The sequence below is a fragment of the Camelina sativa genome, chromosome 7 (genome assembly GCF_000633955.1).
Source record: "Camelina sativa cultivar DH55 chromosome 7, Cs, whole genome shotgun sequence".
Lineage (NCBI taxonomy): Eukaryota > Viridiplantae > Streptophyta > Magnoliopsida > Brassicales > Brassicaceae > Camelina > Camelina sativa.
In genome coordinates this window covers 3,727,650-3,741,119 of record NC_025691.1, presented here as the reverse complement: position 1 = coordinate 3,741,119, position 13,470 = coordinate 3,727,650, and the positions used below count along the sequence as shown (strand labels likewise).

Sequence of the window (13,470 nt, the reverse complement as noted above, 5' to 3'; positions counted from 1 at the left end):
AAAAAAAAAAAAAAAAAAAAAAAAAAAAAAAAAAAAAAAAAAAAAAAAAAAAAAAAAAAAAAAAAAAAAAAAAAAAAAAAAAAAACGAGAGAGCTCAGGACTTTTTTTGAGTCTAATTCTTTCTTTAATGTTTACGTCAATAAGTTGAGTTTTTTTTTTTTGAATGGGTTTGTTTATGACAAAAGAAAAGGGACTTGTGATAATTCGAACCTTTGCTATAAGATCCTACTTATTTTGGGATTTCTCTTTTCTTTGTTGCTGTGATCTTTTAGTGTTAAGAGGGAGTGAGTAAGAGAGAGATGTAATTCTCTTAAACCGACTAAATTGTTGAATAATTTCTTATACTTATTATAAGGTCTCTGGCTCTCTACGATTAGCTTATATTTACACTTTACTTTAAGATGATGAATAAAACAAAGCTCTTATCGAAACTATACCATTACATACATATCGAAACTATACCATTACCAAGTGTATTAGAACCTCGGGGATCAAGGATAGTTTTACCTGCTTAGGCTTTAGTTAGGAACCTTATCTTTTCTAGCTCAAAGGGTTATTTGTTTATTGAACTTTTAACATTTTCGAAATATAGAGTTGTTTTAAGAAAGAATAAAACTCACATTTTATTTATACTATAAGATGAAACCGTAAACGGAAATGTGAAACAGAAGCAGAAGTAAAAAGCACGGTTACGTTTGTGTCTGTTTTACAATATACAAACACGTCTTAACTTGAAAACTAAAATAAAATGTACTTTTTTCTTGGACATGAACTTACTTTGTTTTGTTTTTTTTGGTGTAACAGTAGAGTGGTTGAATGAAACATTAATTTAATTTATCTTTAGTTTCTCAATCAATATAATACCTACTCAAACCTTTACACAATAATAAGATATCTCCTAGACTCCTCCTACTCTTCTTATTCATGTTTTTCGGAACTGCTTGAACTTTGATATTCCATCTTTAATCTAGGAGTCAAGAAGATTCTCAATATCAAAGATTCAAATCCCAAAGAAAATCAATCTAATGCCCAGTTTCGAAAGTCTTATATTCATTTAAATTCAATTAATTTGCTATTCATACAAATTGTTAGTTGTATATCACTATCTTAAGCTACAATTACCCGACAAACAAAAAAAAAAGCTACAGTTATCCAATCCACGCAAATGCAATTAGCAGAAAACAATTGATTAACTTTGTGAAAGTTGGTAAGTCTAAGTCTAATAGAAGTAGAAGTTGACCTTCCAAATTAGAATTAAAACGTTTTAAAACCTACACTGAAATGACGATCCTCGTATTAATTTTAGGTTGCGTAACCGTTCCATCTTTCTTAACGGTGTGACTTGTGTTGTGACTTGTGACACATATTTTTGAACCGAACTAACTCAATTTTTTTGTTTACATTATTATAATAAATAACAACAAAATACGTCATCATTTCTATTTATAAATATCTAAATGATTACACTCAAGTTCTGAATTATAAAATTTTCCAAAAATAATAAAAGTAATTTTTTGTAAAAAAATAAGCAAAGTACAGTGTACACATTACTCACAGTAGTGAAGAAGCAGCCACCTGAAAAAAAAAATATCAATATATTTCTTTTTCCAAAACACAAACAAAAAAAAAAAGAGAAAAAAAAATAAAAAATAAAAAGAGACAGAGAGAGAAGAGACGAAAGACCCCACAGAGCACTCATCTTCTCAAATCTCAACCCTAACTTTGATTTCTCTCTCTGAAACACACAGCTCTCTCCCAATCTCTCTCTCTTTCTCTCTGATGAAAAGCGTCGGAAAATGGGGAAATACATAAGAAAGAGCAAAATCGACGGAGGAGAAGCTTTAATGGATGTTGTTTCACCTTCTTCTTCTTCTTCTTCTTCACTTGGTGTTTTAACTCGAGCTAAATCACTAGCTCTCCAACAACAACAACAACAACAACAACAGCAACGCCGTCTTCTTCGAAAACCCTCTTCTTCTTCTTCTCCGTGTTTACCACCGACTTCTCCTTCTCCCAATCCACCGAAGAAACAGAGGAAACAAAAGCAGAACCAGCAGATGAACGATTGTACTGGTACTGGTTCGTATCTTCAGCTACGGAGTCGTCGGCTACAAAAGAAACCCCCAATTGTTTTGATTCGGAGGAAACATCAGCGGAGGAAAGAGACATGCGGGAGAAACCCTAACCCTAGTCATAATCCCCAAATTTTGGATTCGATTTGTGGTGATGGGTCTAGGTCAGATTCCGTTTCTGAGAGTGTTGTCTTTGGGAAAAATCAAGAATTGGTTTGTGAAATCAACAAAGATCCTTCCTTTGGGGAAGCTACTGAACAAAGGTATCATTTTTATATTCCAATTTTTATGAATCTTAAAGAAAATTTTTGGTATTGGATTTGAGTTTTATCCGTTGGTGTTTTTGTATAAAGGAACAATTTTTATCTTTGTAAAAAATTGAAACTGGAGTTTTCGATTATTATTATTTTTGCCGATTTGAAAATTTAATGATATTTTTTTTTTTAATTTTACCATCTGTATGATATGATGCCATCTTTTCTTTTTATCTGACAACACCAGTCTCTTCTCTCTGTTTCCGGGAAAGCTATATATTTATTAATCTATATGTGTTTCTTCTTTTCTTGATAAAGTTTTCATTTTTATCTCTACTTCACAATTACTCAGAAGAGAATGTGATAGTGACAATTGGTTTTTCTTCAAGACATTTTTATCTGCTTATGTTGTGTATGAAATGTCTCTGTAAAGTAAAGCTTTTTTGTATCTTTGGTTTGATTTTTGGGATGTGCAAAATATATGTATGTAGTCCTTTTGTTAAAATGCATCTTAAGTGCTTTGTGTTTGGTTATAGGAATGCTTGGTTTCTCTGTATTTATGGTTTGGTTGCTGTTAGATCGTTTTTCGATCTTAAAGATGAGATCTTGTTGAATAGTAATATGAATCATCAAACGTTTCTAGGATTGCTGAAGGATTTATCCATTGGAAGTTTCTTCTTTGGTTTATGCTAGTTGATCTTTGAACTACACAAATCATCAACAAGAAGTTTCTTCTTGTCCTTTTTCAGTTAAACATGACTGGATCAGCTTTACTTAACCATAGGGGCAATAAAGTTTCCTCGCTTTTGCTACTAATTAAGGAAACACATTTATGTGCTTTTTATCCTTGAGATCATTGTATTGAAAGTTACATATTACTTACTCTCTCGTCTTCAACAGGACCACAAGGGAATCCACACCATGCAGTTTGATAGGAAAGCCTGAAATCATCACAACCCCAGGATCGTCAACAAAGCTTAACATTTGTATAAGTGAAAGCAACCAGAGGGAAGAGAGTTTGTCACGCAGCAGCCACCGTCACCTACCTACTACACCTGAAATGGACGAGTTTTTCTCGGGTGCTGAAGAAGAACAACAAAAGCAATTCATTGAGAAGTATGAGTCTCCTCCCTTGTTCTGTTCTGTTCTGCAGTAACTAACCCTTTTGGTTATGAGTATCCAGTTTGTTCTGTTCTGTTCTGTTCTGCAGTAAGTAAACTCTTTCTGGTTTTGTGTCTCTAATGGTTTCTGTCAACACTTTTTCAGGTACAACTTTGATCCTGTGAACGAACAGCCACTACCAGGACGGTTTGAATGGACGAAGGTAGATGATTAGAAACAGCAAACAATGGGGGGTTAATAGTTAATACAGAATATATTAACATTTTCCTGCTAATTATCGGTTTGATCTTATTACCATCATCCGTTTTCTTAACTTTTTCAACATGTAAAGAGCTTAGGAGAGAAAAACCCATGTAGTGTTTTTAAAATTGGTNATTTATGGTTTGGTTGCTGTTAGATCGTTTTTCGATCTTAAAGATGAGATCTTGTTGAATAGTAATATGAATCATCAAACGTTTCTAGGATTGCTGAAGGATTTATCCATTGGAAGTTTCTTCTTTGGTTTATGCTAGTTGATCTTTGAACTACACAAATCATCAACAAGAAGTTTCTTCTTGTCCTTTTTCAGTTAAACATGACTGGATCAGCTTTACTTAACCATAGGGGCAATAAAGTTTCCTCGCTTTTGCTACTAATTAAGGAAACACATTTATGTGCTTTTTATCCTTGAGATCATTGTATTGAAAGTTACATATTACTTACTCTCTCGTCTTCAACAGGACCACAAGGGAATCCACACCATGCAGTTTGATAGGAAAGCCTGAAATCATCACAACCCCAGGATCGTCAACAAAGCTTAACATTTGTATAAGTGAAAGCAACCAGAGGGAAGAGAGTTTGTCACGCAGCAGCCACCGTCACCTACCTACTACACCTGAAATGGACGAGTTTTTCTCGGGTGCTGAAGAAGAACAACAAAAGCAATTCATTGAGAAGTATGAGTCTCCTCCCTTGTTCTGTTCTGTTCTGCAGTAACTAACCCTTTTGGTTATGAGTATCCAGTTTGTTCTGTTCTGTTCTGTTCTGCAGTAAGTAAACTCTTTCTGGTTTTGTGTCTCTAATGGTTTCTGTCAACACTTTTTCAGGTACAACTTTGATCCTGTGAACGAACAGCCACTACCAGGACGGTTTGAATGGACGAAGGTAGATGATTAGAAACAGCAAACAATGGGGGGTTAATAGTTAATACAGAATATATTAACATTTTCCTGCTAATTATCGGTTTGATCTTATTACCATCATCCGTTTTCTTAACTTTTTCAACATGTAAAGAGCTTAGGAGAGAAAAACCCATGTAGTGTTTTTAAAATTGGTGGTGTCTGTAACATAAGTGGCTGAAAAGGGTATGTGTAGCACACAACTGATACCAATCCTTTTTAAGCTTTAACAGACCACCTTAGTACTAGTACTAAAACCACAAGAGTAAGGTATTAGAAGTAACCCAAAGTCTATTAGGGTTTAGCGTTTAGGTTTACTAGAGTTCTTTCTGTTTTAATGGTCAGTGTTTTCTTTTAGAAATCGGGTACAGGGGGGGGGACTCTGCTTTCTCTTATAACTCTTTGTCCTGTAACCATTTTAAATATCTATCCTTTTATGTGTATACATGTACTGATCTCAAAACTCTTTCAATAAAGACTTATCCCTTCTCTGTCTTTTGTCCTCTTACTTCATCTTAAGTTCTTGTTCTTATCATCATCATAATATATAGTCCATGTGTTATGTTCTTCAGACATGTAACATCACAGTGACAGGTAGGTAATACGTATCTCTATAGTCTATATATACACAAATATATACTGATAATAGAGAGACAGGGGAAGCTGTTCGTTATGGATATGGATAGTGTCTCATAGTGGTCTTTGTTTTGTCTCTGTCTTCTCACTAGAATCAAAAGTGGTCGAAAAAAGTTTCTCTTTCTCTTTTTCTCTTTCTCTTGTGTGTGAGTCCATTGTCCACTCTGTGAATTTTGTGCCCACTATATTATCGTAAATTTGTAATTCGTGCCCACTACATATCATGATGATCATCATTAGTATGGTGATCGTCTTTTTTTGATCAATCATCGCAAACTTCGTCGCGTTTTTGCTTGTCACAAGATTCGTTTTGTGATTTGTATTGATTGGAGTCTACACACGACAACGTTTGGAACAGTCTATAGTTGTCAACTTGCCACAGAATACAGTCCAATCCAATGCAGCTTAAATATGAAATTTATTGCTCTCGAAGTTACAAGTATCGAACTTAGTGTCTGTGGTTGCGAGTTGCGGCCAAAGCGGTGTAAAGAGGTACAAAAGAAGGGTCCCACGGTTGCAGAAGGTGTTTTTGGATTCTTCGTGTTGGGATATGGTTTTGGTGAGCTCTCAAGTCACTAACTGCCACACACTCTATCAAGTAACTGCCAAATTTAAAACGTCTCTTTCTCTTCGGAATTCGTAATCTGTTGTTTTTGTTGTTTCTCCTTTTTTGCAAAGTTGATTAAGCGTGCTCTCAAGTTACTACTAAGATCATAGCCTTGTTTAGACCACAACCTAAACATTACTAAACCAAACTTTCGAAACAGCTCAAAAGTCATAACAACTTCGGTTTCATTATGGATGAGATGTCATTAGCTGCATAAGGCAAAACAAAACCACCAACAAGACTGTTGTTCATATGCAGTTACACCGTAATATTTAAGAAATTGTCCAAAACACATTCAAACAACAAAATATGGGAAACAGAGACAAGAACAAAGGGAGAGGCTTTGGGATTTGTCTTTTCAAAAGACTTAAATCGTCCTCTCTCTATATATAAGATATATGGTAGTAATGCTCAGAAAAAATGAAGAAGCCTACCCTGATTTGGTGTATATGCGAATCCCGACTGCTAAACCGAGAATGGCAAGGGGTACGAGGAACTGGAGGATCTTGATAATGAACTCAGAGGTCTTGTCTTGATTGTAGTGAGGCTGTTTTGGAGGTGTGTATTTGACTTTCTTTGGGATTGTTGTCTTATCGATCTCGCCTACGTAGTACTGTTCCATCATTTCTCTTGCGCTCTCGCTGTGACCCACGTCCTCAAAATCATCCGTTGCATCCTTACCTGAAAATAGTAGAAGGATCAAAATCTACTCCACTACGTGAATTCAGCGTATAAGCATCAAGCTGTTTATACAGACCTGTTGAAGACAAGAGAACGTCATCCCCACCGGGATGGTCTTCAAGGAACTTGGTCACATTGTACACCTGCATTTTGGCAAATGTTTGAAGATTTCTAGTTAAAACAAGAAGTTTAAAACATGGGAAGTTCCACCTCTAAGGCTAATGATTCTAATATAAGATACAATGGAGCCACACAAAGAAGAGTTCATAAGGGATCTGTCCATGTGCATATAACTCGAATAAGCAAACTATAAGAACAGAAAGAAGGATACTAGAAACAATGTACTCTACCAGCAACCATGCCTAGAGGTAGATTGGGGATTTCTGAACATAATAAAGGATATGTTCAATGTATATATAACAAACTTGTTGCTCGAGTTAAAACTCCGAACCGAACCGAGTGGTAGAATGAAAAGAAACAGAAGCTACTCATGGAACAAACACACCAAAAGGTTTGAAGTTTCAAACTTTCTTGTGACAATCTAATGATTTCACAAACCAACCAATAAAGAAAACAAGAATCAAGTTTTCACTATGAAGGGAGGCTCAAGGTTGTATCTAACAGATTCCTTCACAAGTTAATTATATCATAAACCAAAACGATCAATCTTCAGTGGAAACCAGTGATCGACACGTGTCAGTAATCCATCCCAAGAGAGGTCAGTGTAGAAGAAATCAAACATATTTGTTTGGTATAATTATAACTCCAAAAGGCAAGAAGAGCTATATATGTCTACATTTCTCCATCTTCAATTCCAAATTTGAAACTTTTCAATTGATAAATAGATCAAAAGAGCTAAATCTTTAGCATATGTTAAATGACTACAACTTTTCCCACTCTACCCATCTAAAAAGTAAAAACATATCATTCCGACTTAGAAATCTAAAGACTTCAAAAGCTTAATCTCATGCAAACACAAAAAAGGAGGGATTTTTAAAAAGCACGAGATCTCTAATTGAGAGGTGAGAATAAGGGAGAAAGAAGAAAGAACCTTTCCATTCATGACAAGCCAACAGTCCTGAGGTTGATTATGCTCTGAAACTTGTGAAAGTGTGAAGATCTTTGCTTCGTCTCCCATTGTTTGTTTTGATTCTTTTGTCTACTAGAGAATAGACCCACCAAAAGAAACCTGACACTGAGATTTAAAGCTAAAAACTTTATACAAAAAAATAGAGATTCAAAGCTAAAAACTTTATACAAGGAGCGAGAGGGAGAGAGAGAGTTGTTGAGTTAAGGACCAATTTGATGAAACAGTTGGAATTCCGGTTTAGTTTGGTTTGCTCACAAAAGAATTGGATTATGAGCTTCGGTTGGTATGAAAACCGGTTTAGTGAATTAGGAATGTGAATTTATTTATCCACACATAATCTGTAAACTAATCCCTGCTCAATTTTGGCCTTATGGTATTCACCTGACGGATTTTGGAAACATTGTACCAAATATTGAACCGATGTGCTCAATGGTCTGGTATAGTTTGCTATTTCTGGTCGGTTGGGGTGGGTGGAGTAGGTGGGCAGTGCAAATGTTGCGGTTGTGGCTCTCTCTAATTCTGCCTTTTTTTTCATTCAAGTTTGGTAGGTGACTGACTGACTGATGTGTGCAATAAATTTAATTATTATGGTCTAAGAATTCTTTTCTCAAAATTATTATGGTGCTGCTTCATACCAACTTACCATATTTATTATGGACTTTTTTTTTAACTTCTTTCTCTAAAGCTTATATATAAAATGTGTATATAAAATTTTAACCGATGATTATAAAATTGCATGACCTGATTCGTTTGGTAGAAACTATTGTTTTACCTAGGCCTAACACTACATAGAACATTGTTTTTGTGTGAGAAATTTCACACCTCTAAATAACAATCATACGATCACGATGCATCATGACCGATTCAAAAAACAAGCGGACTAAGCAAAAGGCTATGGTCACCAATTTAATTTATTTTTTTTTTTTTTTTTGAGGATGACATGTTTCAGAAAATGTAATAGTTGTACTTTTTAAGATCATCATATCTTATTCCCACACCTAAGAAATTGTTATTTAGGTTTTGAATGATTGGTCAATACACTCTATACTAAACAATATGTATTAATAATTTGGTATGCTAAAAACTATATAATGGAGTATGGACAATTTTTAAAACAAACCAAAAACATGCGGATAAATAATTATATTTTTGTATAGAATTACTGTTCACTCTATACTAATATGTGTTTTATTGGTTTGGGCTTGGTCCGGACTTAGTATGAAGTATATCAAATAAGTGTCTGAATGGTAGAAAAATAATGAATTGATCCTATTTTAGTCTGGTTTGGAGCGTACCAACCAACCATTCAAAGTGTTAGAAAATAATATTAATAAAATTTACACATTTAAATTGAAAACATATAAAAGAAAAAGTAATGATTCTTACCACCATTCTCATTGTACTGTACTGAAATGTTGAATATATAACTGAAACAAATAGCAAGGTCAGGAAACTACCAATCAATTTTGTAAAAGCAATTGGGCTTTTTCGTGAATCGAAAAAATATTGGGATCCATAACAAAATAACACAAAACTTTGAGACTAAATCGTAAGGAAGTTATACATTCGGGGTAGTTTCTAATATCCTGACTTGTTGGGTAAGTCTCTAAATATTCGTAGTTTGCATCCAAGTCCCTGAATATTTTCTTTTCACAAATCCCTTGCTTTTATTTTTTTTCATTCGTCCCATAAACTCAAAAAAACACTCTTTTTTCAAATCCAGTAGTTCGATTCAAGACGGGTCTCATCGAAAGTTCGATTCTTTCGTCATCTGATTTGCTTTCTATTAGGGTTTTCAATTTCGATTTAGTTTTCTTCGTCAATGGCGACACCCATGGTTAGTTCAGCTGGAGGGTTACTAGCAATGCTCAACGAGCCTCATCCTGCTTTGAAGCTTCATGCCCTCTCTTATCTCAACAATTTGGTTGACCAATTCTGGCCCGAGATCTCCACTAGTGTTCCCATCATGTAAATTCTCTTTTAAACCCTATTTTTTTTGTGGTTTCCGCTTTGAGATTTAGGGTTTTGTTTTCCAACTTGATCTGTTTTTGATTTCTGGGTAATTCGGGAGAAGATTATTGGATTTGGATTGCTTGAGCTCTCTTTGTGCTTAGGATTTATCGATTTGTGAATTAAAGTTCAAATATTTTGGTCGGCATGGATTGTGGCGATGTGAATTAATTGGTAGGATAAGAAAGGAAAGTGATTTCTTTGGTATGACTAGCTTTAGCAAGTTCTGTAGTGATCTTTGTAGATTATGAATGTGCAATTGATATCTTAGTTTAGCAATTAGTTGTTTTTTTTTGTCTTAGATATTTAACTTCTTCCTCGACATGGTAATGTTCTTTTTACTGATGTAATGTAAAGGCTTGGATTCCTTTTTGCTTCATCATCTTACCTGCTAGGGGTTGTAATTAAAGTTGTAGAGGCTGTCCTGGCGCAGTTCGTAGGTTTTATGATACTATTACTTGCTATATCTCTTCAATGATTTGCACTGCGTGATAGCTTGACTGAAGAGATATTTTTGTTTTTGTTTGCAGTGAGAGTTTATATGAAGATGAAGAATTTGATCTGCATCAAAGACAGCTTGCTGCGTTGCTGGTCTCTAAGGTGCGTTTTAGCGATTGTTAAACTGAAGTGGTGTCTGGTTGCAGATAATGTTTGCTATATGTTAGTGGGAGAAATGTATAACTGTTGCTCTGATTACATTATGATTATTTTTTTCCTTAAGAGCTGGTGGATAGTGGTAGAAGTTTGTGCTGTGACCTTTTTCTTGTCAGTAATCATGTTATGTGATTGTATGATCACATTACAAAAAAAAAAAAAAAAGGGTTCAAAATCAGAGATAAGCTTCTAATTTGTTTCTACTAATACAAGATATGTTTTTCTTAATGACCCTGGTTGTTTTATCACAGGTTTTCTATTACTTGGGCGAGCTTAATGATTCGTTGTCCTATGCCCTTGGAGCTGGTCCCTTATTTGATGTTTCGGAGGATTCTGATTATGTTCATACGCTTCTAGGTGAGGATTATAAGAAGTTTGTTGATGTGTTTACTCTCTTTATGCTGTTCTCTGTCTGTAGACTCTAGCTAGGGTAACTGCTGACTACAAATTGCTTATCATATCAACTGGACTCAATGCAAGAAAAGCATATGTAGCTTGCACGACTTATTATCTTAAAAGTATACTTGAAGCTTGCACATCCATATATTTTTTTCTGCCTTGTTAAGTAGTATAAGACAATACTGGAAAAAAGACAGGATAAAAAGATTGATGACTGTTTGAGTTTTAATAAATACTGGATGAATGTATACTCATCAGATTCTTCTGTTATGTTTTCAGCCAAAGCAATAGATGAATATGCCAGTCTCAGATCAAAGGCAGTTGAGTCAAATGAGATGGTGGACATTGATCCCAGGCTAGAGGCGATTGTTGAAAGAATGCTTGGAAAGTATGGAATGCATATGCATTTAATGCTCTGTCTTCTTAGTACTTCAATTGTTCTTAGTTCTTACATGGTTTTCCATCTGCAGATGCATCAGTGATGGGAAGTATCAACAAGCCATGGGCATTGCGATAGAATGCAGAAGATTGGATAAGTTGGAAGAAGCTATCACTAAGAGCGATAATGTTCAGGGAACTTTATCATATTGCATCAATGTTTCTCATTCCTTTGTTAACCGCAGAGAATATAGACATCAGGTGAGACTGATGTTCTCAGACCTGAGTTAAATAGAAATTTGATGTTCTGATTCTATTGATTGATTAGAACAGAGTAGTTAGGCATCATCTGGAAGATATTGTGATCATTTAGTTTTTATGTTGCATCTTCCAGTACCATGCTGTCAGTCTCATGTATGCTAGCGTCCTTTATGTCCTAAACTGTAATTGAAACTCTTGTTTCAGTTTTTCGTGATACCTATCTGAGATGAGTCAATGCCTGAATAACAAAAGTTCCTTTTTCTTGGCCTTTAGTCTAGGCTGTTTAGTAAATCTTCATTTGGAAAGGTGATAACATCCTTGTCTACTCTTTCAGGTGCTTAGTTTACTTGTTAAAGTCTACCAGAAGCTGGCTTCTCCTGATTATTTGAGCATTTGTCAATGCCTCATGTTTCTGGATGAACCGCAAGGTGTTGCAAGCATATTGGAGAAGCTTCTTCGCTCGGAGAGCAAGGATGATGCTTTATTGGCATTGCAAATTGCGTTTGATCTTGTAGAGAACGAGCACCAGGCTTTTCTCTTGAGTGTTAGAGATCGCCTTCCAGCTCCCAAAACACGTCCTGTAGAAGCAACTCAGACTGTTGAAACCACTACTGCTCCGAATGAGAACCCTTCAGGGGATGTTCAGATGGCGGATGAAACTCCAGCTCAGGCAATTGTGCACGAGACAGATCCAGTTGATGCTACATATGCTGAGAGGTTAACAAAGATCAAAGGAATTTTATCTGGAGAGACATCTATTCAGCTGACACTTCAGTTTCTTTACAGCCACAACAAGTAAGCTACTGTTGAAGTTTTACTTCTAAAATTGTTATTCCAGGAAGTCATGATATGGTCCATTAATAATTTTGTCTTTCTGTAGATCGGACCTGCTGATACTGAAGACAATTAAACAGTCTGTAGAGATGCGAAACAGTGTATGCCACAGTGCTACAATATATGCTAATGCCATTATGCATGCTGGAACTACAGTGGACACTTTCCTTAGAGAGAATTTGGTAAATTATATACTTTCACTCTACTATTTCTGAATGTTTGAGTTTGACTGTCTGTGTGGATAGTATTTAACTTTCTTTTCATTTTATTCTTATGGGATTGACAGGATTGGCTAAGCAGGGCAACCAATTGGGCTAAATTTAGTGCTACAGCGGGATTAGGTGTTATTCACAGAGGTCACCTGCAACAGGGTAGGTCATTGATGGCTCCATACTTGCCTCAGGGAGGAGCAGGTGGTGGTGGGAGTCCTTATTCCGAAGGAGGTGCTTTATATGCTCTTGGCCTTATTCATGCTAACCATGGTGAAGATATCAAACAATTTTTACGTGATAGCCTACGCAGCACTAATGTTGAGGTGATTAATTAATATCTTACTTCAATATAGCCTGTCATTTTCCCTGGCAGCCTCTCTGTTAAGGGAATTAATATGTATTGGGAAAATATGGATACAGGTCATTCAACATGGAGCTTGCTTAGGTCTTGGTTTGTCAGCTCTCGGGACAGCTGATGAAGAGATATATGATGATGTCAAAAGCGTGCTTTATACTGACAGTGCAGTTGCTGGTGAAGCTGCTGGCATCAGTATGGGTTTATTATTGGTTGGAACTGCTACTGAAAAGGCAAGTGAGATGCTCGCTTATGCCCATGAGACACAGCATGAGAAGATAATAAGGTAATGTAAAGTCTGAGGAAATTTTTGTGAAGAGGGTGCATGGTATCTTGCCTTAGTATTTTAACTGATCAGCATCTGGAATGCATTTTTAGGGGATTGGCTCTAGGAATAGCTCTTACGGTATACGGTAGAGAAGAAGGAGCAGATACCTTGATTGAGCAGATGACTAGAGATCAGGATCCTATCATTCGTTACGGTGGGATGTATGCATTGGCATTGGCTTACAGTGGAACTGCAAACAACAAGGCAATTCGACAATTGCTGCACTTTGCTGTATCTGATGTCAGTGATGATGTTAGGAGAACCGCTGTTCTGGCACTTGGATTTGTCTTGTACTCTGATCCAGAGCAGGTCAGTTTCTGATGCTCCTTTACTTGCGACCACTAACTTCCATTTCTTTAGTGCTTCCAGTACTTTTGTGTTCGCGTACCTTCCCTAATGGATTCTGATGATTTTTTTTTT

The 13,470-nt window shown here is 35.7% G+C and overlaps 4 protein-coding genes and 1 long non-coding RNA gene across 5 annotated transcripts in view; 4 read left to right on the top strand and 1 right to left on the bottom strand.

The window, feature by feature from the left end:
* LOC104704255 (transcriptional corepressor LEUNIG_HOMOLOG-like) overlaps window positions 1-288 on the top strand; it is a gene marked incomplete at its 5' end in the record, with an annotated part of 4,206 nt that extends 3,918 nt beyond the window's left edge. The window contains one exon of the mRNA XM_019226985.1: window positions 273-288. Within this exon, the coding sequence (XP_019082530.1) occupies window positions 273-288 (16 nt within the window). The remainder of the gene's footprint in view (window positions 1-272) is intronic.
* LOC104700184 (cyclin-dependent kinase inhibitor 4-like) lies at window positions 1,662-3,821 on the top strand. The gene is made up of 3 exons (XM_010415656.2): window positions 1,662-2,335; window positions 3,227-3,442; window positions 3,593-3,821. Exons 1-3 carry the CDS (start codon window positions 1,797-1,799, stop codon window positions 3,660-3,662), a joined length of 825 nt encoding a protein of 274 aa, XP_010413958.1. The 5' UTR covers window positions 1,662-1,796; the 3' UTR covers window positions 3,663-3,821.
* LOC104700183 lies at window positions 3,923-5,100 on the top strand. The gene is made up of 2 exons (XR_753521.2): window positions 3,923-4,383; window positions 4,534-5,100. It is a non-coding gene; the product is annotated as an uncharacterized LOC104700183 (long non-coding RNA).
* Window positions 6,015-7,791, bottom strand: LOC104700182 (cytochrome b5-like). Its single transcript, XM_010415654.2, has 3 exons — window positions 7,581-7,791; window positions 6,606-6,672; window positions 6,015-6,529 (listed from the first exon to the last, which is right to left on the bottom strand). Exons 1-3 carry the CDS (start codon window positions 7,665-7,667, stop codon window positions 6,279-6,281), a joined length of 405 nt encoding a protein of 134 aa, XP_010413956.1. The 5' UTR covers window positions 7,668-7,791; the 3' UTR covers window positions 6,015-6,278.
* Window positions 9,280-13,470, top strand: part of LOC104704254 (26S proteasome non-ATPase regulatory subunit 1 homolog A-like) — a gene marked incomplete at its 3' end in the record, with an annotated part of 6,105 nt that continues 1,914 nt past the window's right edge. Inside the window, exons 1-10 of the mRNA XM_010420370.2 lie at window positions 9,280-9,587; window positions 10,160-10,229; window positions 10,535-10,640; window positions 10,962-11,070; window positions 11,153-11,321; window positions 11,656-12,116; window positions 12,202-12,337; window positions 12,442-12,690; window positions 12,788-13,008; window positions 13,101-13,359. Coding sequence (XP_010418672.1) covers window positions 9,442-9,587; window positions 10,160-10,229; window positions 10,535-10,640; window positions 10,962-11,070; window positions 11,153-11,321; window positions 11,656-12,116; window positions 12,202-12,337; window positions 12,442-12,690; window positions 12,788-13,008; window positions 13,101-13,359 — 1,926 coding nt within the window. The remainder of the gene's footprint in view (window positions 9,588-10,159; window positions 10,230-10,534; window positions 10,641-10,961; window positions 11,071-11,152; window positions 11,322-11,655; window positions 12,117-12,201; window positions 12,338-12,441; window positions 12,691-12,787; window positions 13,009-13,100; window positions 13,360-13,470) is intronic.